The sequence below is a fragment of the Struthio camelus genome, chromosome 1 (assembly GCF_040807025.1).
Source record: "Struthio camelus isolate bStrCam1 chromosome 1, bStrCam1.hap1, whole genome shotgun sequence".
Classification (NCBI taxonomy): domain Eukaryota; kingdom Metazoa; phylum Chordata; class Aves; order Struthioniformes; family Struthionidae; genus Struthio; species Struthio camelus.
The window spans coordinates 107,623,221-107,649,096 of record NC_090942.1 but is presented as its reverse complement, the minus strand read 5'-3'; the positions used below and the strand labels follow the sequence as shown (position 1 = coordinate 107,649,096).

Genomic DNA, 25,876 nt, shown 5'->3' with positions numbered 1-25,876 from the left:
CAGCTGCATCTGTGCTTTTGACAAAGAAGGTACAAAAGCAGTTATCAGGGAGTAGCCTACATGCTTTAAATTTAGTTAACCCCCGCCCCCTTTTTTGTGAGAATTTGTTTTCTGTTTTCAGTAATCTCAGAAAGTATCATATTCAAACCAAGCAAGTAGATAGGTAGATAGCCACCTCCCAAGTACAAGGCTATCATAACTTATAATAAGGTAATAATCCATGTGACTGTTACTTTCCATATTCTGTAATATTCATTGCATCTACTAGGAGATCAGTGTAAGACACATCATAATCAATATGTTTTTGTGCAGTAGGTAGTGAACTTCCAGAATTCATTGCCACAGGAGGCTGGCTTGACGGACAGTACTAGCAGATTTCAAAAAGAGGTTAGAGCAGTTCATGGGCAATGGGTCTAAATACTAAATAGATCCTAAAGAGAACAAGAGAGGTACCCTTTAAAATCCCTAACAGGGCGATTTTGGATATGGTCAGAGTATAGGGGGAATGGACAGCAGAATATTGCTGTGCTCGCATGCTTTCCCTAAACAGCTGCTGTAGTTGCTGTCACTGTCAGCAGCAGCATGCTGGCCTGGATGCTGGAGCATGTCTCATGTTCTTAACTCACTTCTGCCTGACTAATGAATTGTTTAGACCAGAGTGTCTCAAAGCTTCCCAGCAGCACAGGCAAAATTTAATTTTGCGGCTGTGACAGAATTGCTGCTTTAGGCACCATCCTGCCTGAGAATGGTGAGATGGAGTGAGAGCTGTGCCCAGCCACTGTGATGTGTTGACCATAGGCCAGCTGCCCAGGAATTGCTCTTGCATTGCCACTAAGCCAGCGCAGACTAGCTTAATATTAGCAGTTAATTAACAGGCTCCCTGACAGTGCTCTGACACCTAGAGTATGTGCTTCTCCTCTCTAAGCTGTGGTTTTTCTGCCACTATCAGTTTGCAGCCATAGCTAACCACTCTGCATATGACTTCAGTTGATACACTAAAATGCAGCAAAACTCCCTGAATGATTTATATTGAAGCATCCATTTCATAGTTTTTTGTTACCCTGTGGGTTTTCCCCTGGGATATGCCTTCTAATTTCAATGAAATGTAAGTTCCATAAATTAACATTATATGGAAGTTGCTTTAACATACTATTTATGAAAGGAATGGTGTATATTCTAGCATAAGCATTTCAGAGTTTCCACTCCTGGGATTACAAATTCACAGTAAACTAGCACATTGGAAACAATGAGGAGTTTGCTAGAAAATTGAGCACATCCACCTTAAATCAAAGCAAATCACACCTTAATGTTGTGACCTGTGCAAGGCATTTTTTTCTAATACGTACTCGAGCAGCATGGACATCTAGATAGAAAAACAGCAATCTCAATTTTCCTTGTTTTAATTAGGCAGAAAGGAAGGTCATGCGCGCGTGTGTGTATGTATATTTAGGCCCCAGCTCTTGAAAGTGTACTTAGGAAGTATGTTATGCCATGTTTACTGTTAGGTGTAAATAAAGCCCATTACATTCATGGTTTTAAATTCTTGGCTTAAAATGTGTGAATGTTGGGGCATTCCCTGAGTATATGATCTTTTAAAATATCATAGCCCCAGAAAATAGCCAATCTAGGTAGCAACTTCACTGATTTATCAAGGTGCCATCCAAGTATTACTAAAATGTGTATAAATCTCTGGTACTTTTCAAGAGAAACATACGATCTTTTACTAAATAAGTAAGTATATAGCAATAAGTGGATTTCAGAAAACTTCACTTTGTTTGGATGTACTGTATCAACTTAAAAGAAAATCATGTCATTGCAGTCAATAGGACTACATTTTTCTGTGCATGAAGCCACAATTTAGCAAAATATCTCTATTTAGATATTTAAGTTTAATTCTTATTCCTAAAGCTCATTTTATTTAATAGTCTTTAAGCACCTGCATAGGTTAATCAAATTAAATATTTCTTGAATAAGACTAGTGACTAATTTGGCATCTGCTAATTTTATAACAGCTTTTTATATTTTAATTACTTATTCGTACAGCCGCATACTTTGCCTAACGTTCTCCTACCAAAAATGTGCGAATCTAGAGTTGCTGTTGACTGCAATTACGGGCATCAATCTGTTCATGAGATATTCACGATTCAGTAACCCAACTTTTCGTTCATAACCACAGACCTATCTTTTTCATGGTTTTCCTCATGTGAATTTAAAAGTAGATCTTGTAACATAGAAGTAAAGACCACCTACAAGTAATAAATGCTTCCTGTTGTCTGTTAGACAAATTCCGTGAACTCTGGAGCTTCTTGAGCATCTTTGGGAAAGAGTTAAGTATCAGTTGCCCATGGGAGGATACAAGGGTATCTACATGACAGTGGGTTCCCTTGTCCCTAGCTTGGCTAGGAGGTTATCACTGGCAGTCCTTTCCCTTTGGCCTGTCTGATGTGAATTTATGATGTACAAGAGGAAAGCTTTCATGAAAAGAAAATCCAGGATTTTGAGTCAAATCTCCTATTGCTTGTGGTGACACATGGAACAAGCAATTATTTGAGGGAGGAAGAAGAAAGGGTAGAGAAAGGGATGTGCTATGACAAAATGCAGCAACAGAAACAAATTTAGACTGTGTGTAAGATGTGCTGCTTTGAGATTGATATGCCTGGTTCAGGAAGCACACACAGAATGTATACAGGCACTTGTGTGAATGTTAACAGCCTAAATAATTGAAGAATCCATTTACAAACCACTTGCATCTACCTCAGCCTGCATGATTTCAGATGCCTGTCTACCACGTTGGATCGTGTTGCTCATCACACAAACAAAAGCTGTTTCTACGTAGCTTGCTGAACATAGTCCTGCCAAATAACTTGCCAAACTGCATACGGTCAAGCCTTGCTAGCACATGTTTTTAATTTAAGGAAGACCTTGGCTTAATGCAGTACCGTTCTGTTTTCTTTTCTGCTTTTTTTTTCCTTCTTATTTCTTCACTTTCTTTAATAGTTCTGATCTGATACTAAGTGGCAAGGTTGTAATAGTGCTAGCTCATTATAGCCAGTAACTCAAATGATCAGTGAGTATTCATTGATAGTACGATATTATTCATAAGTTTATAAGGTTGCAGCTTCTAATGTATACCTTGCAATATGTGTTTCACAAATCTGTTTACATGTATTGCTTTGGATCCGGCAGGCCAGAACCAGTATTGTGGACAAAAGATGGTGGAGAGCTACCAGATCCAGAAAGAATGGTTGTCAATGGCAGGGTCTTAAGCATCAGTTTTCTTAACAAAACGGACAATGGCACGTACCGATGCGAAGCAAAAAATCCTATTGGCCGAAATAGCACAGAATATGTCCTGATAGTACATGGTGAGTACCTTTTCTTTAATTTTTTGTTGCATATTATGCATATGTAGCATTTCAAGCAAGTAAAGCAATTGTTTATGCTCAAGTGGAAGAATAGCCAAAAAAAAGCGGAAAGTGTAATTGCACTTTTATTGATGCTATCATCTACTTAACCATCTAGTTATGGGAAATATGTTTACTTCCTTTTATTGGCATACCTCTATTCATACATATTTTACAAAATAAATTATTTTATATTGTGAACTTCTTGCTAAGTTAACACCTGGAAAAATATTTCTCAGTATATTGGGTACTGTTGTATGTAAATAATTGCCTCAGGCACATACTGCTCAGATATAGCTGGTTACAAAAGGATATATGAAGGCAAATAGCAAAATACCTTTTTCTTAGGCTTTTTGTTTTGTTTTTTATAGACTGGTAAAGATAGGATATCAGGTACTTTTTTTCCAAACAAGTTATAACCTGTTACTGAGCAATTTCAGTTTTACAAGTTAGCTGATGATCATAAAGATGCCTTGGAATATCTGGCTTAATGCTACAATCAGTCCTCAAGAATATGTAGTGACTTAAATTCATGATACTTCTAATAAAACGGAAAAACAGGAAGGTTCACATTGAATTACAATTGATTTGCTCTGCTTAATTAATTAGGTAACAAGATATGTCACAGTTAAAGAATAAGAGCTTTTATATTAATCATGAAATCGTTTGATATAACTCAGGTATGGGAGAGGCCATAATACAAAATTTGCATTTGCCTTTACCAAAGTATTGCAATATGGATCTAGCAGTCTCAAAATAAAATGTTCTGTTATCACAGATGTGTATGTGATAATTAATGGAATTCTATAGTTTGAATTTGAACCTAAGGGAATTTAGAGATGAAAGCTCAATTTTACTTCCATCTAAATACTTTTTTTCTAGGTTTTGTACAAATGTAATGTTTTATAACTATGACAAAATAAAATGAAACAATCTAATGCAAGTGGTAGTCTGTAAATAGAAATTAAAAGCATGTAGATTGTATTCCATTCGTATAATGAATTCGAGTGTAACAAATGTGCGTTTCTTTGGTGTTTGCAAGCTCTTGACAGCATTTTCTCTAAAGATTTAGCCTACCTTTAGGTATTTGGCAATTAATTTCTAATAAATGCTTCTTTCAGCTTTCAGTAATTAGTTATTTTTGGTGCTGTTGTTGAACTGTAATTTATCAAAAGAACCCCTTAGATTACTTTTCCTTCTCTTAAAGTTCACCATTAGTTTGCATAAGATTAGTGACACAAGTAATGAGGAGGTCTTTACAGGAGCCTGTAGTGCTGTGTGAGTATTTCAGTATTAAAGAAAGACAAATACAAAAGCTAAACCCCCTAACCTCTACTTACATTGATTACTACAAAAAAAGAAAATGAAAAAAATCCTTTTAAATCCCAGTGGCACAGTTGTATTGGTTGTTGGCTGCATGCACAAAACGCACTCCTTTCGATCGAGAAATGGTCTTCGATGCTTACCAAATGTTGAAACTGCGGTGGTTTGTGTGTTCTGCCCATTGATTTATGGGATAATTTTTGAAAACTTGGCCTTTTATAATGGTGAATTTTCCATCAGTACTGACTTTACTATATGCCGCTACGAAAGAATATTTCATGATCTGCTATATGTCTTTCACTTGGTGACATGTCCTCTATTGATCTGATTATCTTGCAACAACTTCATAGCAGTCTGTAAAATCATTCATTATCAAGAAGCCATTCTGCTCTGTCTGGTAGCATATTAAGCATGTTATCAGGTTTAGCTTGAACATTGCTGACCTTTACTGTTATGAATACTGGAGTTTTTCCTAATTGCTTTTCTGCAATGCTAGTGTTAGAACCACAGAAGATAAATGTCAGGTGCTTCCTAGATTTCTGTAACAATGAGAGAGTTATGACAGAGTATGTGATGTTGTTTAGAGCTTATTAACTAACTACATATCAGGATTATTGAGTGTTTTAAGTACAGAAAAGATTGACACATTTTATCAAGTGTAACACAATTAGTTATGTAGATCAATTTAGGCAGTGTCTTATCCCTTCTGTAGTTCATTGCACACACATATATCTCTAGTGAAACTTAATTCTCCAAAAATGGTACATTATTAGCACTCCATCTCTTCTTTTTTGCTAGCAAAACTACTTTTCACCATTTCCTGAAGATGCGTTCCTCCATTTAATAGAGGACATATTTTTCTATATCTTCCTTAATATATCTGGGAGCATTGCTTGATTTTTCATCCCTTCCCATATGCCTAACGTGTTGATGCTATTTTATCGACCTCCTTCTTTGTAACAGCCGATATATCCTATAAGTATGTCTTTTTACCTTGAATCTTAGGTTTGCAATACAGACATGTGCCAGATTTAATATAAGGGGAGACACATTCGTAAAGATGTGGGAGAAGAGAGGGGAGGACTGTCTGTGAGGGAGTCTTCACAGAGATTCCTTTGAATTGCAGGAAGTAAGGTCTAGAAAGGTGAACTAACAAAACTAAAAGAAGTGAGGCATTAGTGCCCTGACTGCTAGTAGCCACTGCCCTTAACTGAGTCTGGAAGTTCAGCTCCATGATGGTCAAACAGCTAATAGTTCTTCTAAGGAGCTCCTGAGCCCTGAGAAGCTGTAGGGATGGAGAGAAAGAATGGTAATCGCATGCCAAAGTGTAGATAGAGACTATAGCTATAATGCTTTTTCCAGGTGAGCTTATATGGGAAGGCAAGGGATGTCAATGGAAGATATCTGCTGTCTACACAGTTGGAAGGGAGTGCAATTTGAGTCACAACTTTTCTTTTTTATGCCTATTGTGATTTTCTCTACATTTTTCTTCCCTGCTCTTTACTTCAGCAGATTTTCCATTGTAAAAGTTCCACCTTACTTCTATTCCTTTTTTCCCCTGTGAGATCCCTTTCTCAGTGGGTCACCATCTACTAATTTCCTCAATATGAAAACAGATTTAGACAGCTGTAGCATAGAGAGAAGCATGCCTAAGAACGAAAAGATGTAGTTTATCATAATTAGAGATTCAGGGTAAGCAAAGTATTTATACATATTAATTATACAGAGCAAGGAGTGTCTGATGCCTTTAACAGGGCCAACCTAGACATAAGATTATACAGAAAAATGGTAATTTTTTCCACTTTAAGTGAAGATGAGGTAATAGTATTTTGATGTTAGGTGATGGCAGTTGAAATAAATATAGCTATAAGCAGATGCATGGCGATCTGTCTAATATAATTAGTATTTGATAACATAAAAAGTCTTTTTAGATTTGCAGTGTAATTAAAGAAATCTGACTTCAGAGAAAGTGAATATATTTAAATCAAGTAAAAGGCATTGGCTATTAAATGTGCTCGTGCTGCTTTGCTGCATCAATACAACAGCTACTTTCATTTTTCTTAGCATTTATTATTAATAATAAATGTCAAGAAAGCACTTCATGAAGCAGGAAGGTGGGCACAAAGTCAGAGTTTATAGGCAGCAGTACAAAGGCAAGACATGTAGTTTGCTCACACATTTGTCTGTTGCAGTAACGAAGGCACAAGCTTTAATGCCTGTAGCTGTTGTCATTTCTGTATTCTAATTGGCGAGCTCAGTGCTTTAGAAGTACACATTCCAGCTAGATATATTACACTCTTTCTTTGGTAAGGAGCTCCAAGCAATTTTCACTCTCTTTCAATTTATTAAGAATTTTGTTTACCTTTGTCCAAATACTAGTCATTAATCATCAGTAAACAGAGCTTACTGTCAAACTCATGATGCTCAACCCAAGAACATAGATTCTACTTGCAAAGCTTAGGTAATAACTGCATTGATTTAGCTGGAGTTGCGAAAGGAGCTGGTCCATCATAATCAAACTAAAGACACAGCTGTTATGTATGTAACTGTGGTTCATAACTTCTGGCTGTCACTGCGGAAGACTTAGTTCATCATCATGTTCAGTGGGAGACAGAAGTCCATAGCATTGGAAGATCTTCTAAATGGAGGCAGCAGCATTTAATAATTTGCAGACCTATTTGAAATAAAGTAACCTTGGTGAAATATTTGCCAATTTAAAGCCATGCATTCAATTAAAGGAAATAGTCAGAACAGCGATCTGTCATGTATCAATTATCTACCAAAGCAATATGGTAATTAACACGAATCAGACACTGTTTGTGGTCAAAGCAGTTCTTGCTGCCAGAATTGTATTACAGTAGGAAGAGATTGAGCGAGTAATTCAAAATCTCTGGAAAATAAAAGGTGGTTTAACACTTTCCCTTTATGTCAGTCTCTCGAATATTTTGTATTTTTTCTTGGACAGGCTATTTCTTTGCAAACAAAAGGTACTCAATGACTGGGTTATATCCTCATTAATATTTTGAAATGTAACTTTAAATATAAGGTCCCCTCAACATATCAGATCAAGGGTCGCACTGAGACTTCCGAGGCTTGCCTTTGGACCGTGGTGTCTTCCATGTGTTTGCCCTGTCCCTTTTCTTTTCAAAAATATTTATCATCTTAGCTTTCACAATAGCCTGTGGCAACAAGTTTCTGAATTGAATTATGTGCTTTGAGGGAAAAGTATTCTCTTTTGTTTGTTTAAACCTATTGCCTGATCTTTTCACTTCTCAACTTTCCAATCTATTTGGCCTCTCTTGCTGTTTGTGCTTAAGTATTGAAAATCCCACTGTGGTGACTGTTCAGTTCTGCGTTCTGATGGCATTCTTTCATTCCTCTCACCATCACTTCCATAACTTCCTTCAAATCTCAGTACATCTCCTATTACAGATAAGTCTGTCATGTAGGCCACTGGCTTATATCCTCTGCTAAGTCCCATAGCTGGTCTTATCACCATATTATTCTCATTTCCACCTTTATTTTGCCATTTTCCAGTCTGACCACTGCATTGTAGTGAAAGTCACTTGTATTTTCGTGCTGTTCCCCTTCACTAGATTATTGAGTATTTCCACCTTGCTGTCACGCTGACATTTCTCACTAATTATCATGATCTTGCACTCTTTTTGCATTTCCTAGATTCCAATCCCTTGTATTCATTGACGTTCCTTTTCTCATGGTCTCTTTTTCGTCTTTTTCCTCATTATTGTTCTACTTGTAGTTCTCTGTGATTGGCTGTTCTCAATATCTGAAACAGCTCTGGGCCCAGTTTGCTTCAGGCATCATAACTTTCTAACTTCTACCTCCAAACACTTTTATACAGGGTCACCTTCTGTGGCCAGCCATAATTTTGGCACCATAAACTTCTTATATTTAGTTTTCTTTTTAAATTAGTAGAAACTCTGCGGAATCTAAGACACACCTAAAATCAAGCAAACCCTCTTACCTTTATCTGCTGTAAGCTCCTTTATTTTTGTCTGTCCATTTGCCCGTTATCATACTTCTAATCATATTTAATTTCTATTGTGAAGTCCTCCTAGGAGCCCCTCTCATTCCCTTATTCCTGTAACTCAGTTGTACATATCTCTCACACAATGAAAGTAAAATTGAAAAGAAGAGTGATTTGAAATAAAACTAACAAGGTACAATTTTTACCTTTTCTTTGGAAACCAAGCTTACCAGGTGAGCAATAGTCCTCCAGGTTTGCAAATATTTTCTCTCTAGGCCTTAATAAATCTGTGCACTGTTTTTGGACACCTTTTCCTTAGGACCATTTCCTCAAAACTGCAGACGAAATATCATTGCACTGAAGCAGGAGGAGGCAGGAAGGAAACAAAGGAAGGAGAGACTTCCATACGGAGCAGCAGGCTCAGCAATAATCTAGTTGCCCTCTATTTTGGTGTTGAGTAAGATCTTAGACATTGAGATGGTTGGACAGTTTCTAAAGTTGCCTGCGTTACAGTTCCTGAAACGAAACATCTCATTTACAGACATGTCTCAGAGATAAGAGTTTCCTCGCCTGTGGGAAAATCCTACCCTTTGACTGAATAAAGCTTGGGCTTCTGAAAAGAGTGCTAGAACTGAGCAGATCAGTGACGTTGTGGAACAATAAACTCTTTCTCTGTAAAGCCACATTACAGGGTGTTTTTAATATAAAAGCAACTTTGCTCCCACAGCAATCAAGACATATCATGAATATGAGGCTTAGAAGACTGTGTAGGTCTTTATTTGAAATCATGTACATGTATGTATATGTCCTTTTCAGTTTTGAGATTTTTTTTTTGAATTAAAGGAAAGAGAGTGTCTCGGTTTTGACTCCTTAAAACAGAGGTAAAAAGAAAAGTCTCTCTTGTTCCCATCTCATGAAAAATAAAGAAAAAAAAAGAGTGCAGAAGACAACTCACTGACAGAGGAATCTGATAAATAAATATCTGATAAATAAATAAATAAGTGCTCTTGAAGAATTTCCACTTCCCAAAAATGTGAAGACAAGATTCCTTTGCACCCTGAATAGATTCTTCCTTCTCCTATATGGACACACACATGCGCACGCATAGACACACACACACACGCATGCATGCACACACTCATGCGTAGTAACTTTACCAGGAAGAGAGATTTTTTTTTCATCTGCACATCTTTTGACACCCACAACAGTTGGACAGCTCTCTTGCAAAAGCTCAGTCATGGAAGCGTAAGGTTTCAGTGTTGCAGGCTGAAGAAAGTAACTCAGTAAACCGCACATTAAAGGATGGCATTTATAAACACAAAGTGAAGTTTATATATTGCATATATATCAGCAGCAGAGTATTGAATCATTGTCACTATCAGTATTAAATTCACTTCTCCAGAGGACCCTAGATTGCACTAAAACAGGTGACCCGGAGTTTTGTGTGAATGCTGCACAATCAGATGAATTAAGAAATCATTCTGTAATACAGTTTGTATTATTGGACTAAAGAAAAATAATGTTTAGTTGATGCTTCTAAGTATGAGAAGTCTGTCAAGAAACTTATAGTGGAATTGTTGGCTTAATTTTATGGATGAATTGTCCAGCTATTATCCCCAAACACTAGCAAAGCAGCTATTTTTAAATTGCTTTCTGTTGATAAATACTCACATAGTAAGGTCTATAATTGAGCTGTATGAATGGATATTTCTTCATTTAGAGCAACTTTAGAAAAATAAGATACAAGAATTTTTTTTAGATGACCTCAAAATTATTTTCTAAAGGTCAAAGAAATAGCATTCCAAACCACAATAACGCTTTTGGTGAATCTTTTTAACACTTTTATATTTTTATATTAGAATATATTATATTTTATGAAAGACAGCTTTTAAAATAGATGATTTTATTAGGTAATATCCAAAAGAAAAAAATTATTGTTTTTGTTTTTTGGGGATTTTTTTTTTTGCAAACTGGAGTACTCATTGAAATTAATGAATTCACAGAGTATTTCAGTTGACCTGAATCTGAATTTGTCCTTTTTAAAATTTATTATTTTTCCTGATGGAGGCAGCAAAAGCTCTCTCCAGCTCCAGTTGTTAACTGTGGTTTCTAACACATATAAATCATTTATATTTGAATGTAAGTTAGCAATGTACTTAATCTAAAAACCTGTAGCTTTGGGTAATGTCGTTAATAACACCCAACACTTGAAAATATTTCATTTTCTATGTACATGTATAATAGGCTAATGCAATAGTTCTTGATTTGGACTCCCTGTGTGATTTCTGAAAAGGAAAAGATTGCATGTTAGTTTTAAATTATAATGAGGCTTTCTCTCCACACACAATAATTGCATAAAATTAATAGTTTGGATGTTTGTATATGGGAAGAGAATCTTCAATAGAGTACCTTTAGAACTAGATATACTAGATGTATTGCTGTTACTCTTTTGAAGAAAATTTTAATTGATTCTCAGAGAGGTGTATTTCTTAAATAGTACTGTTTCGTTTGTTGTCACTCTGATTTGCTGTGGTAGCACAGCGTGCAATCTAAATTTTCTGGACTTCAATCTTCTTCATTGCTTACCTCTAATACTCTTGAACTTTACCTGAATAGAGTTTTTCTGGGTGAGGGGTTAGACTGCAAAATTTCATGTCTAGGAATACCATATGTAATCTATATATGTTAAAAATTGAATTTATTGAAGAGGGGAAGATAATGATTCATGAAGTAAATATGGCTATTATAGAATAATTGCACTTGAGATTGATGAAGAAGTTAAAGTCTAACGGTTGCTAATGATCTTTTATTTCCATCAAGATCATTTATTACTCACAAAAATAAACCATAAAGAAATTATAAAAGTTACTTAGTAATTTTCTAAATTGAAAGCCTTCCTGCACCATTAGGTGCTACATAGAACGCAGATGAGGATCTCCTGTCTCTACCATTTTCATATGGTGCATCTGTAATTTAACTTTCTTATGAGAATAGGTTGTTCAGCTTTTGACTCGATTGACAAAAGGAAAATGATATGCTGTGTAGTGATAATACTTACAATGTCAGTTGAGAATGCTAGCATGGTGATACATCAGTACCATGTTTTGTTCCAGCTGGGATTATGATGTTTGGGAAAGTCACACAAATCATGGGTTCTGAGCAAATGGAGAGAGATATTATTGCTTTTGGGAAATTGCGTACCGCAGCTTGAATCTAGGGAAGTAAGGAAAGCTTCTGTAAAACTTACTCACCTTTGTTAGAGAGCTACAAGGAGTTTAATATCTAAGGTTTTTGACAACATATGAAGATAATTTTAATACCCAATGACTGTAAACTTTTTCTGAAGTGTATCTTAGGTTGCATTTGTATATTATATTAAAGGCAAAAAAAATTCTATTAATATTTCTCGGTTAAAGTAAACAAGTTTTTTTTTTCCTTCCTGATTTTCAGTATTCTTCCAACTAAAAAGCTGGTGAAAATGACAAACTAAGTTTCTCTGAATAAAATTTAAAATTCATTGTGTAACATCTTTTTTCTCAGCATAAACTCAGTCTAAATTTGTGGTGGAACCCAAAGCGTGTGAATCCCCTTTTCGCAAAAGGAAACCTTCTAACTTATAACCACAAACTGTTTTTTCTCATTCTCTCTGCTTGCATTTTTGACCTAGTAAAATTCTCTTTCCTTTATAATTAAAGTCGCATTTTATTATTGCTAAATTGTATTATAATCCTTCTGCATTGGATCTTCCTGCCTCCTGTTACTCTGAATTGCTTTGACTTTGTCTCAAGGATTCACAACATTTTTCACAGTTTTCAGGAAAGCACATTGCATTGCTCTTTCTATATAGCTCCCATGGGAAGGGGAAGAGACAGCAAAAACTAGCCAGGAGATGATAATAAGGGTATATGTCGAAAACCATCCTCAGGTTGTAGGAGAAGAAAGTATTTCTTTCAAGGATGAGTGTGAATCAATCAAGGATGCTAATGTTGGCGGGATCACACAGTGCTTATATGCGGATCTCTCACAATATGTTAACTTCTTTCAAAAGAGTGCAACTACCTCACTAATGTAAAGAAAGCTATAACAGCTTTTGAGGAAACTTACCTGGCAGGCCTACGCCTCTAAACAGATTTCCTGATATCTACTAATACTACCAGAATTAATCTTACGGTGTAAAGAGACATGTAATTTGTGAGATGAATGATCCAAACAATTTTCAATCACGATTACTTTTTTTTTATTAGAAGGCCTGCAGACAGAAGAACTAATGTTCTTATTTCCTTTTTCTTTATCTGCTTTGTATTCTTATCCACGTTTCCTTTACTTTTCTTCTGCTGGCATCTTCACAGCTTGCTTACTCACCAAATACATCCTTGAAGAGAAGATTTGCTCTTGCCTGGTAATTTTGTGCCTGCAAGAGGGTATAGCTTTCAGTTGAAAATACCCATATTCATTTTCATGGCAAGTGAAGAAGAGATGGAACCGAAGAATGGGAAAAGGACAGAAAAAGTTTATCAGGGAAAACTCTACAAGTGGGTTGACATTTTTTTTTTTAGGTGTTGCTGTGGATCATTGTAGTGGTGAAATTGTTTTTCCCTCCTGTGGTTTCTGTTTTTTTGTATTTTCTGCAGGTTTCCTAAATCCTTGCTCAGTGGGAGGCAGGGAGGAGATGAAGGAGGCTGACATGTTGAAGGGCTAGTTTGCCACTTGATTGAGAGCTCTGGATGGCTATCATCATTCACAAGCAGAAGCTGAAATCTCATTGCAGTGCTTTGTGCACCATGTTGTTTTAAAAAATTTGCAAATGTAGCCAAGCTTTCCTCATGACAGGTACTTTTGGTTAACTGCGGTATTTGGTTACTTAGTAGTAAAGTTACCTAATGTCTGCCTGCTTGAAGGAAAGCTTACAACCTTGACTATATTGCATGTGTCCCACCATTCACAATATTGTGTTGTACAAAGCCAAAGTGGCATTGGGGAATAGAGATATATATATATATGTATATATATAATATATAAAACTCTTTTGAACCAAAAAAGACAGAGCATAAAAAATTGATAGCTAAATAGGTAGGGCCTTGTCTTCTCAGGTAGTGTATTCTGCTGATATGTTTTTGAGAATTAAGTTTATTTGTCAAAGACAGAGTAACGAAGAAGTGCAGTAAGCTATATTTTAGGTTTCCAAGGTGGCATTAACTTGCCCAAGGTGATTTTCAGTGGGATACAACCATCCTACTGTGATAAAGCTTTTCAGATTAATGTTGAACCCCTCTGATTTTATTTCCAAAAAAAGTAATTCAAAATAACATGGTCTGTAATCTTTTTTTACTAACCTCAAAATTATTGTAGTGTATTTTGAGTTGATTAAGCAATTTCTGTGGTTTGTCCTGAGTTTCTCTGAGAAATGGTAGCAGCAACCACAATAAAATAGAGATCAGCAATCCGTTTACCTCCATTCAGGTTCAGTACTTGTCTCCCTAAGAGGGAATTTTAGAAAATTCTCTTTGGCCTCTTTCTTCCTCCTAGTGCAAGTTTACCTGAGTTTTTTAAATTTTTTTGCACAGAAAGAGTCCAGTGTCATTCTGAAAAAGCTCTCATCTTTTTTCAAGGCTGCTGGTGTCTGAATTTGTGTTGTACATTAGCTTTTTCTTACGGGATTTCAAGGGCCAGCTACTAGGACTTTATTTCATTTAATTTTCAATACTTCTATTTTATGGCTTCAAGATACAAGGAAATGTGACTTGTCTGTTTACTTAAAAAGAATAAAACCAAACATCACAGCTTTAATGTGACTTTTATGCAGTGGCAATGGGCCTAGAATACTATATTAATAATGACAGAATGCAGTACTTCTGGGACAAATGGCACTGGCTTTATTCGTTTAAGACATTTGGTGGCTTTTATGGTAACACTTTGTCTTGAATACAGTGCAATTGGCACTTGAGGTATAAGGACACTTGCTTTTCTACATACAATTTTAAGAGATTTTTTCTTTTGTGTTTTTTTTGTTTGTTTTTAGTGGAGGATTATAGTGGGAGTCAGCAGATCTGTTCTGAACTCCCCTGTCAGGCTCAGAGGTCTGTACAATATAAGGCATTGCACTTAATACTTCTGTACTTCATTTTCCCAGCTGTGAAATGAGAACGATGCTAGTTCCTTTTTCCTAAAATTTGGTCTGTATTGTCTGCATATTGATGTAGTAGAACCTCAAGGCAGAGATCTATCCTTTACTCCATATATATTTGTTAACATAGAGTTCTGAACAAAATCAAGATATGTGTAACTCAAGTTATAGATGCCTTTTTATAAGTAAAGCTGTTTGATTGTTTGAGACTAGAGTCTCAGAAAATGCTTTAAAACTGAACTTATTTAGAATATTGAATTACAAAATTCTTTTTCTTAGCCTATTGCATGCTCTGTAAAATTTACTTAACTTCTGTCGTGCAAGTTTCAGTGGTTTTCAGTGCAGTATTTGTAACTACTTCAATTAGAAAAATGAAATTTTATTCAGGATAGAATACCTCCCTTAAAGAAAGCAATAGGCATTATTAATATTATGGCTATTAAATAGGAAAGCTTATTTTTCTCAACTACTTGCAAAAGTTAGGGTAACTTTGGGAGAAAGATAGGTCTTAGGATATAAATTTGGAGTAATCCAAGTGTTACGTTCGTATGGCTCCAAAACATAGAAAATTAATTTTTCTATTGAATGCCAGTCTTGATTTGTCCTTAAGGTACATTTTGTGCTAATAACCATTAATAAAGTAAAACTGAGAGCATGTGAAAACAGATTCTTTAGTATTAAAGAATTTGTCTACTCAAGAGTTTAGATTTTCCTTGAATTAATCTTCAATATCTAATCATCAGAGTAAGTTATTATCTTGTCGAATTTATGCCTTTAATGCTATTTGCACACTTATTTTTAGGTTTTATGCACACTTAGAAATTAAGAAATATTGACGTATAACCCATCAGTTTTCTCTGATACAGTGTTGTAATGTGTATGATCAACCCACTGAAACTGAACAGCAGTAGCTGAGTATACTGCAAGATTCTACATGATGTCACCTATTATTCTGCTTCACTAAAAGCAAGAATAGTGAACTTTTTCAAATGACCAGAATGGTGACAAATATGAGTCTGACAGACAAGAACAAGGGAGTGTGTTTCAGCACCTAAGTGCCTGCGTTGCAGTTTTCCCTTTTTTTTCTCGTGGAGCTACAGCTAGAGGGCTTTTGCTAATCGCAGATTCGATGGAGTGGCGAGGGGAGCAAAATGATCCTTGAAGTAAGCACTGGTGGCATCAAAGGTCAAATCCAGCATTTTAAAAATTATCAGGCACTAGTGCAATCCTTAAATGCTGATGTTAGATGCTTTCCTGTGAAACACTTGATTCAGTTTTCCCGTGGTCCCCATGTGCAGCTCCACCAGCTGTGCGTGCAGCGAAGTACTCTAGGCTCCAGGTGACAAAGCCGTACTTGTGGCAGCGTCTGTGCTGCGGAGAAAGGTCATGTTTTTCTAATTTTCTAGGCAGACACAACTGAAAAATGCTTTTTTGTGTGTCTTCTGCTCCTGTTTGGCTTTCAGCAAGTACTGCTGAGTGTTGTAAAATGCGCAGACCTGGTGCCTAGTAAATCCCCAGTTCTGCTGTGTGCAGTGGAGCGGTTTCAGCAGCAAAGGTGGCCGGTGCTCCCCGCTTGGCATGCCCAGCTCACCGGAGTGCTGGTGGAAGACAGGAGAGGTGGGTTTTATCTACACGTCCTGAGGAAAAGGATGTCCTGGGAGAACAGGTGTCCTTTAACAAACTTCAGCAGTGACTAGACCTTTTTTCACGTAAAGGTTATCGGCAGCTGTCCTCTAAGAGCCCCTCTCGAGGAGGTGGGGAGGGAGGCTGCTCCCCCGCCTGGCTCAGGGGCAGCTGCCTGCCAAGCGCAGGGGTACTCCCAGGCCTACCCTGAGCACAGGGGGGACCTCGCGGCTCGCAGCTGGAGAGCTGCGTGCTGCTGTGTCACTGGGGTGATGATTTTCATTCGATTTTGGACTTTGGTAGAACCTTGACAAAACATGACCCTCAAGTTTCAACAGTTGCACGTTTACTTTTGTCTGGCGCAGCAGGAGCGAGTGCCACGGCGGGTGGCAGGGCCACATGGTGCACCCTCCTCAGCCTTGTCTTGCAGCCCCCAGCGAGGCAAGCTGGACTGGGCTGGGGATGGTGACCAGGGCTGACCACAGCCTGGCCAGCACCAGGCACTGCTGCATGCTCAGCCTCTGGGGCAGGATGGGATGGGGCTGAAAGGCAGCCCGAGGGCAGCAGACCAGAGACACTGCTCCTGGCACTTGGCCTCCCTGCTCTCCCCGGCCATCTGACCTAGCTCGGCAGCACCATGTTGGAGCTGGCCTGAGCCCGCGCAGCCAAACCTGGGGATGGAGGGAGGTCGTGGAGCTGGTTGTTGCTCTCAGGTGCAACAACTTGTCCTCCCTTCCCCTGTCCCTCCTACCACATGAAGGCACTGCCTTCCCAATGCTCCACTGTGGTCACCTGCCTGGGAGCCATGGCTCCTTTTTCTCTGACAGCTTACATGCCTGTCCTGTGCTTGTCCTGGCTTTATTGATGGAAAATCATCCTTCCAATACAGCAGGATTTTTTGTGAGTCCTACTATTGCTGTGATGCTCAAAATAAGAGAGAGAGTCAATTATTTCAAAATTGTTATGGGCAGTTAACTTTGTTGTATTTAAATGTCAAATGATATGGCGTAATTGGAAATATCCTCCTATTACACCTCCTTTTCTTATATTCATTGTATTTTTTTGTTTCACACTCTTGCATGTGTTACAAAGCTTACTGTAATGATTCTCACTTTAAATGGTGAAGTTTTAAGTGATTTGGGGTGATATCATGCTGCTAGTCCACAATACTGTTATTGAAATGGATTTGGTCCTTTGCAGTTATATTCTTAGCTTTCTAAGGGTAGAGTTTGGGCCAGAGATGTGAATTGTGTAGGTAGCAATTTTATGTTTGTTGATTTTAAAACAGAAGAGGGAGACATTGTATTTTTTGCTTTAATTTTGTAATACTTTGTCCACCTTCATTTGCTACTGAAACTTACTGCTTTCAAATTAGGAAAAACGTCTTATCAAGCTTTCTAGAAGAAGAGAGAGAAATACTGTTCTTCCCAATTCCTGACTTAAGAGAAAAAAGCAATGAGAGCAAAATCCTAGTATCTCTATTATCTCTAACTACATTTAATCAAAACTTAACGGGCTCCCGCATCTTCCAACATTTAGTATCACCTAGAGGCCCATGAAGTATCTTGGAATCATGGGACTGTGCGAATCTATTTTATTTTCTTTCTAAACTGTCTAGCCATTTTAGCCCAAGTGTATATTTCGTGTTATGAACTCATCTACTGTTAGTCTCTACTTTAATTGTTTCAACTTGGGCTCTGGACCTGCATGAGGTTTCTGTTGAAAGGTTTTGGATATTTTTAATTACAACTGGTTTTCTAGTAAAAATGTCAAGCAAATAATTGCTGTTTCAGAGTTTCAAAAATCTGAATCAGTTAGTTAAAAAAAAAAAAAAAAAACCTATGCCCTCGTGTCCATGAGGCTTTTAAGAGCTAAGGAGCTATTGGCACATGATATTCAAGCTGAATGATCTCTTTGTTCAATCCCGGTTTCTGGGAGCAACACTAAATGCAGCTCCCTTTGAATTTAAAACCTTGCTAAATTATTTAGCGCTACCTATCACAGACTCTGATTAAATTTTGCAGAGGGTAGTGAGATTATTTCCCAGGTAGGTCATCACTCAGTTCAGTTTACCACTTAAAATTTTTTTCATTCTCAGTAAAAATACAGCAAGGACCATCCATCATTATCACTTTGTCCTTTAATTTTTCTGTCAGCCTTTGTCAAGCTTGAAACAAAAGCCTTTACATTTTTATCAACAGCAGCCATTGTTGCCTGAATTGTGCTCAGTCATTTCAGAGTATCAGTTGTGTTTTTACCAAACAAGTCAAATATTTTCAATAGGTCAGATCTATCTTTCACATAAATCTGCTAAACCAAATAGAACCATTTCTCATTTCTTTGGAAATGGAAAGTAAAAATGCTTAGGGCCAAATCTGCAGTGAGAGTAATTTGGCCAAGTTCCCTGCACTTAAATGGATGAATGACTTCTGCCTTCATAGGAAGAATGTGGTATCAATTCAGGAAAGAAGGAGAGGTAAATAGAAAATCATGGCTGGGCAGGGCCTGGCAGTGTTTTGAGCTGATCTTGCACAACTCTCTGTCCTGCCACGAATATACAGACTACATCTATACTTCTCTTGAAGAGCAGCCTCCAGAACAAGCCAAGCATTACATGCTCCTTCTCTTACCACTGTTTGCGCGCCAGCAACCAGCAAATTACCTGCTCTCTGCCTTCGAATTGCTAGTGCTAATGCTAGCTTAATGGCATGCTAGCATACCATGGTGGCTCATGGAGAACACCTTTCTAAAACCTTCACCACATTTTCCTCTTCATCTACTGATCCATGACATTACTGCAGGTCCTTACTTGAAAGGGATTTCTTTACTGAGTGATTGCAGCTTGTCTCAAACCCCTCTGTGCCACTAGAGACAGATTAGAAGTTCACCTCTTCCATTGAAAATCCAGCTCGTGTTTTAGATGTATTATCTTAGGAGCATGCATGAACTGAAGCAACAGGGACTAGGGTCAGTAACTCTCCTAGATGTGAAGTCTAACCCTTTTTCTATTTCGAAGAACCTTTATGGAAACAATCTGTGGTCTGTGAATTGTTTATATTTTAGAGGTAACCTGGTGATGAAATTTAGTAATTATATTAGTAATATAATTACTAAATTTTTGACTGAGTACCTATTTGTCAACAAATATTCATTTTAGGAGTGGGATTTCAAAATTAATGGTAACCTTTACTGCTAGACTTCTGAATCTCTGTGCATGGCTTTTCTATCTTGTTAGGGTCCCCAGTTACAAAATGTGGCTATTTTCTGCTCGGCAAGACACTACAGTTAAATACTTTTAATATTAACGAAACAGTGATCTGGTACATTGATTTGGGTATGGGTACTTGAATTAAAAAGACCCACTCAATGAGATCTCTTGGTCATAATGATCCGTGGTATTATAAACAAAGATTTATTTTTGTCTGAACAAGAGCACATTCTGTACAACTTGATTCAGAAGTTCCAAGGCCAAAAAATGGAATTAAATTTCATTCAAACAGATTCGATGGACAGAAAGCTTTAAATCTATTCTATTAGGATACTTGTTGATGGAGAGCTAAGAAAGGGGACAGAAACAATCTCTGATAGTGTGCTTCTTTGCAGCTTTTGTTAGGAAGCTCAGGATGACCTAATGTGTGCTTCTGTAGTGACATAATACAGATGTACCCCAACGTAAAAACAAGGACAACAAGGTTCTACTGGACTAGAAACAATCAAATAGTAAATCCCTTTTCTGGCACATAAATGAAACAGCACTTCTTCAAACAACGCTGAGTGTGATTCATGACTTAATCAGAAGCCTGTATTGTTGATATCAGTTATACTTGCAACCTATCTGATTTTTGGAACTAGCAAACCCACTTACCTCCTACAACTTGCTTCATTTCAATAAATGATGAGAGCATGAGGTGCACTGTACTCAATTTTTCTTTCCTTTGAATCCCATATTTTGTATTCTCTTATCCAAAAGCATTTTCAAGGAAAGATGAGAAAAGTATTTGCAAGAATTCATAAATCTTCTTGGAAGAACTGATGAGGAGCTTTGTGTGACAGACAGTCAAGCAGTAAGACTAGGGGTCCTATATGCGTAAGTTCATTGAATGTGGGACTTGGATGCTTTTCTAAACATCAGTCTATATCTAGATTTGAGCTGTGCAAAATGGGGTTTAAAGAAGCAATATGGTCCAGGAGTTCTAAAATGTGTTGTCTGTAGGTAGAGCTGTTAGGTTTTTTGTTACTAAACATATATTGCCTTTATGTTATCGTTAAAAGAAGAGAGTCTGCTATGCAAAGCCTTGAACCTAAATGGGTATTGCTTGGGCAATGAAATGCTCTTCAGGCTGATTCCTGATTGCTAGCCTGTCCTTTAGTTGTTGAGAAGAAGTAATTACAATGCTAGCAGCAGAGCAGACCAACTGCAGTCATTTACATGCTGAATTTCACCTTACTCTGTTAAGAAAAAAAACAAGTCAAGACTGTTGCTTGTATTTATGTTTCTTTTGCAAACATATTTTACTTTGAGGCTTCTGGCAAGCTGCCGTTTTGATGTTTGGCATCAGAGTTTGTGACTTTGATCAGGACACTAATTTTTGCAAAGGTTTTCATTTTTCTTAATGTGATCAGAAAAGATGAATCTATCCCATCTGTATTAAAAAACAGGTATCTCCTAGTTCTTGTCAACCAGCCTCAGTTTCCTGGGTAGGTTTCATCTGAAATGAGAAATCTTGATGAAAATATTTCAGCCAGAAGAGAAATCAGAAAGGAATGAAGTCTTAAATTCCCTGGTGACTCATTTAAGCTAGTATGTGGCAAATTGGGTAGACAGTGTGTTCATAGAATGAAAAACACTGCCATAAAACCATAACTGCATTTGCCAGTGGCAATTAACTTGCCATTGCATAGTCTTAACTAAATGACTTATTTAAGATAGATAACTAAGGGAACCATAAGTCACATTAATTAGGTTTTATGTACAAGACTGATTTTTACAGCTTTTCTAATAAACAAGGTTTTGCTATCCCTACAAAATAAGCATTTTTCTTCCATTTGATTTCATTTTTATCAGATAATTGTCTAAGAAGGAGTTTCCCTTTATGAGATCCAATTGCATAGATCAGTACCTATGACATGTATCTTTTTAACATGTTCATTTATTTCTAATGCATGTTAAACTCAGTTCTGTTTAATTATCGTGGTAGTTACACTCAGGTACACGCTCCTGGTAATGTTACAGTTTTTTCTAATGATTAATGTAGCTACACTGGTTTATTTGAAAAGCCTGTTTTAATTTTCCTGGCTTGTGAATATATAGTACTGAGGAACAGATGTAAATATCAATATAGAACAGATGAAAGAGAGATCTCATGCAGTTTTCTGGTGGCTTCCAAAGTGGAAAATCCCACAAGTACAGATTCTAGAGAGAATAATGGTGATGTTTATCAAAAGCAGAGGAATACAGAAAATTGTGTGTGACTCATGGATGTTAACTGAGGGAATGACAGGGAGACTTTTTAAATGGCAAAACAATTTGTCATCCAGCATGAAAATAAGGTAAGGATGTTTAGTTGAAGTCTTAAGAGAATAATTACGAAATGCTCAACTCAAGGACCCTGGATGTGAATGTCTTGTATAGGGCCTGATACTGTAAAGTGGTGAGCTGCTTTTGTTTCCATTGATTTTAGTCAGAATTGATGGCACTCAGAGACCAATTGCATTTCTTTCTACAGCGAGGGAAGACATATCATGGGTCAGATTTTTACTCTCTCGATGCATTGAATAGCATTGAATGCCTTCAGAAGTATTTTCCCTGCAGTTAGTGTGGAAAGGTTTACTCACAATCAGGTGATCAGAAAATAGTTCTTTCCTTTTAAACCTGCGATATAAGTGATCTGAAAAATGTCAGATGCTTTTCATTTCCTCACCAAAGTGCTTTTCTCCAGTTCTCAGTTTTTTTATTTGCGTGTTTTTTCTTTAAAACCCACAATCACCTTATAAGCGAAGCGATACTGCTCCTTATTGCTTCTTGCAGTGCAATCAGAGAATTTTCCGTCTGCACATCTGCTTCCTGCACTGTACAGGAACATTTGGCAACAGAGAGTGTTGGTTCCTATACAAAGAAGCAGCAGTGGCCTAAGCTTGGCGTACCTGTACTTACTTGATCAGGGGTTGAAGGGTTTTATAGGATGCTGTTATCAGGGCTTTGCATCTTTTCTGACTTGTGTACTCAGATATTGTAGTAGTAATGTAAGTAGCCTTTCTGGATTTTGAGTTCCAGATTGTTTTGGAGGTGATTGAAAGACTGTTGCATGTATTAATGATAAACTTTGAGTGCTAAGGATGACTGAAAGATGACTTTGCCTGCTAATTTGGGTAAAGATTTTGAAATATACTCTGCTCTGGATCTTAGCAGACAACTGTGTCTTAAACAAATGTGTGGGAAGAAGAAAAGCAATCCGGAAAAAGCGACTCGTATAGTTAGTAGCAATTTTCCCCCTTTTCCTTCCATTGAGTCTGTCTGAAAGTGGGTGTTTTTAACATACAGCCATTTCTCGTTAACATATGTGTGTTTATTTCAGCATGACGGTATTGTTTTTTTTCATCCCCCACTCTGACACAGCATGTTTCATCTGTATATGGTTTCTAGTATATGAGACATTTAAAATGGCTCAGTGAAGAAATGGATTCTTGTCACTTAAACATTCACTCTCCCACTCTGTGGAAACTTGATCATTTTAACAGTGTTTTAAATTCTGAACACCAGAAGATTAACTATAAAAAATGAGAGTGATATAATGTCAAGAATTTAAAGGTACAGTATTGTACCTGTAATAATTTATGTTAATCATGTTTTAATTTAGTCATTTTCAACATACTTGTATTTACAAATTAAACCACTATTATAGTTCTCCTTTGTTTGCATGATATGATTTTATTTTATATTTTTTTTCCACTCACCAGATGTTTTCAACACTTTGCTTCCCACTACTGTCATCCCCTCCCTTACCACTGCAACAGTCACAACCACTGTAGCCTTAACAACCAGCACAACCACATCGGCAACAGCCATCAGCACCAGAGGTACAGTATGCTTCTTTGTTATGGCCTGAAAAACACATTATAAATAGGAAATTATAGGTTTGATTTTTTTAAAGGATAGAATTTGCTGAGGAGAGCGTTCAAACATTTTATTTCAGTCTGTATATTTAATAGAATAATCCACGTGATGGTACTTGTCATGGTTAAGAAAGATTTCATATGACCTTGAATATTTTTATTACTCTAACAGTGTGCATGTGAACTTTGACAGGATGCTTACATTATTTGTATATATTTGCATTTAATTTTTTTAAGTTAGTAAATTAACTTTAATGCAAAATGCAAGCAAGCTATTTTTAAATAAACATGACCTTTTAATACTGGTTATTTTGGTACTAATGTTTAAAGCAAGATAAGTGACTTGGATATGGAATTACTGTTGATGTCATCCTGCTTGATAATAACGACAGATCACACTCTGTCACCCTGGTTAGTTTGTCACAATTTAAGGTATTCCTAACTGAGGGCTGTCTTTATCTTATCTGAACTACAGTAAATGAGCTGAAAGATCTCCTCCCCCCCATCTCTCTTGTTTTGTTTTGTTTTGTTTTCTTTTCTTTTTGATGTTTCTAATAATGATTTGTTTTGTTATGAACAAAATATAGAGCTTAGTTTTGTTGCCATATTCAGTGACTGATCAGAAACTGTTCAGTAGTGGAGATATGTGCCAGGTTTCACAGATTGTCATCTTCTGCTTAAGGAGTATTGGTGAGTGAAGTGGAAGATGGTTCCGCAGTGGTCTGCTGAAGGCAGAGGTGGTGCAAGGAGAGAGGATATAATATTCAATTATTGCAGTACACTATTCACATGATGAGATAAAATTATCCCAGGAAATTTGAGACTGAGTTATTAAATCTTTTCTCTTTGGAAGCATTGTTACGAGTCATTTGTGGTGATCTGCCTAATTTGTAAGCGTTAGCAAGTTTTTTCTGAGCTAAAAGGAAATCCATTTTATGAACATCATGATGGTAACATATCACCGAGCCTCTTCCTTCGTAGTGCATTGGTGGCCTCTGTGTAATACTAAGCTGATATCAAACCTGGAAATAAATTTTTAAGCCTTAATATTACATAGTATGTGCAAAATGTTAGCTTAAGGAGAAGGAAAAGGAAAAAAAAATGTTGTAAGAGTCCTTGCTCTGGAGCAAAAAAGGAGAGGACATGGAAAACAGCCCAGTGCTCAAAGGGCTGAGTAGCAGCAAGTGAAACAGAATGAAGAGGATGATCATGCCTTTATAGACAGTGTTTGGAGTCAGGCAGCAGAAGCTTCCCAGCTTCCTGAGAGCTTGCATACTGGAAAGATGAAATGCTTAGTTTTCCATATTGGCATCTGCTGTCCTGAGTTAGTTTTCTTCTTCTTGTCATTATATTGTCCTAACTAAATGTTATGTCCCTGCTGTGATTATCGAGTGCACAAATGGTATTCAGGCCTCCTGTTACCTCTAAATGTAGTGTATGGCATCATTTTCCATTACTCTGAAGGGGGTTCATTTTCATCATTTCTGTGCCCGGCATTAAGGAAAAGAGTCTGGAAAAAAGGCCCCCCTTATAAACTTCAGCAATAGTACACATTAAAATGCATGTAATTTGATACTACAATAGCAAAGATGTAGTTTTTTAGAAAAAAAGAAAGGAAGGTAATCTAGGTGAAGGTGATCAGTCACTAAAGGCTCAATGCTCACTTTTCCCAGAAAACAAGAAGATGAGATTACTTCAGACTAAAGGAACAGGTAGAAAGCTGTTTCTTGAAAAGATTGTATTGAATGCGAAATGACGCTCTATCTCAAGGCAGAGGAGAAATAGGAAGTCCGTAATAGACTAATGAGCTTGTCTGTCTTACAGTCTAAGAAATCAAAAAAGAATCACAAGCGCAGACCGCTATGAACATAAGCTGTAGTGTACATCAGTATGAAAGAATTTCATAGGAAGCCAGAAATAAATCAGAAACATTAAAATGCAAAATTAATTACAACTAAAAAAGCATGGGAAATATAACAACAAACAGGTATGTAAATACATCAGATGAAAGACAAAAACAAAGAAATGTGGTGTTCCTATACATGAATGATTAGGGCAAGGTTGAAGTAGCTGGTGTTTTAGCCAGCAATGGATGGCCACATTTGAAGTGCTGTTTCTAATAGTGACTAACACACTGAAAGATGTCCACAAATACGGAGAGTCCAAAGAACAACTGCAAGAAGTTTAAAAACATAATCTGTGAGGAAGCTGAAGGCACCAGTTTGTTTGGTTTTGTTTTTTAAAAAAAGAAAAATCGCAAAGAGTCTGATGATGAGTCATTTTCCATGTTCACTAAGGAAA

General features: G+C 37.0%; 1 protein-coding gene across 4 annotated transcripts in view; it reads left to right on the top strand.

The window, feature by feature from the left end:
• Nucleotides 1-25,876, top strand: part of CADM2 (cell adhesion molecule 2) — a 688,964-nt gene that overhangs the window by 622,209 nt on the left and 40,879 nt on the right. For 2 of the 4 annotated variants that reach the window (XM_068910540.1, XM_068910560.1), the window contains 2 exons: nucleotides 3,187-3,365; nucleotides 23,420-23,539. In XM_068910540.1, the coding sequence (XP_068766641.1) occupies nucleotides 3,187-3,365; nucleotides 23,420-23,539 (299 nt within the window). The remainder of the gene's footprint in view (nucleotides 1-3,186; nucleotides 3,366-23,419; nucleotides 23,540-25,876) is intronic. The other 2 variants (XM_068910555.1, XM_068910548.1) reach the window with 1 other exon arrangement.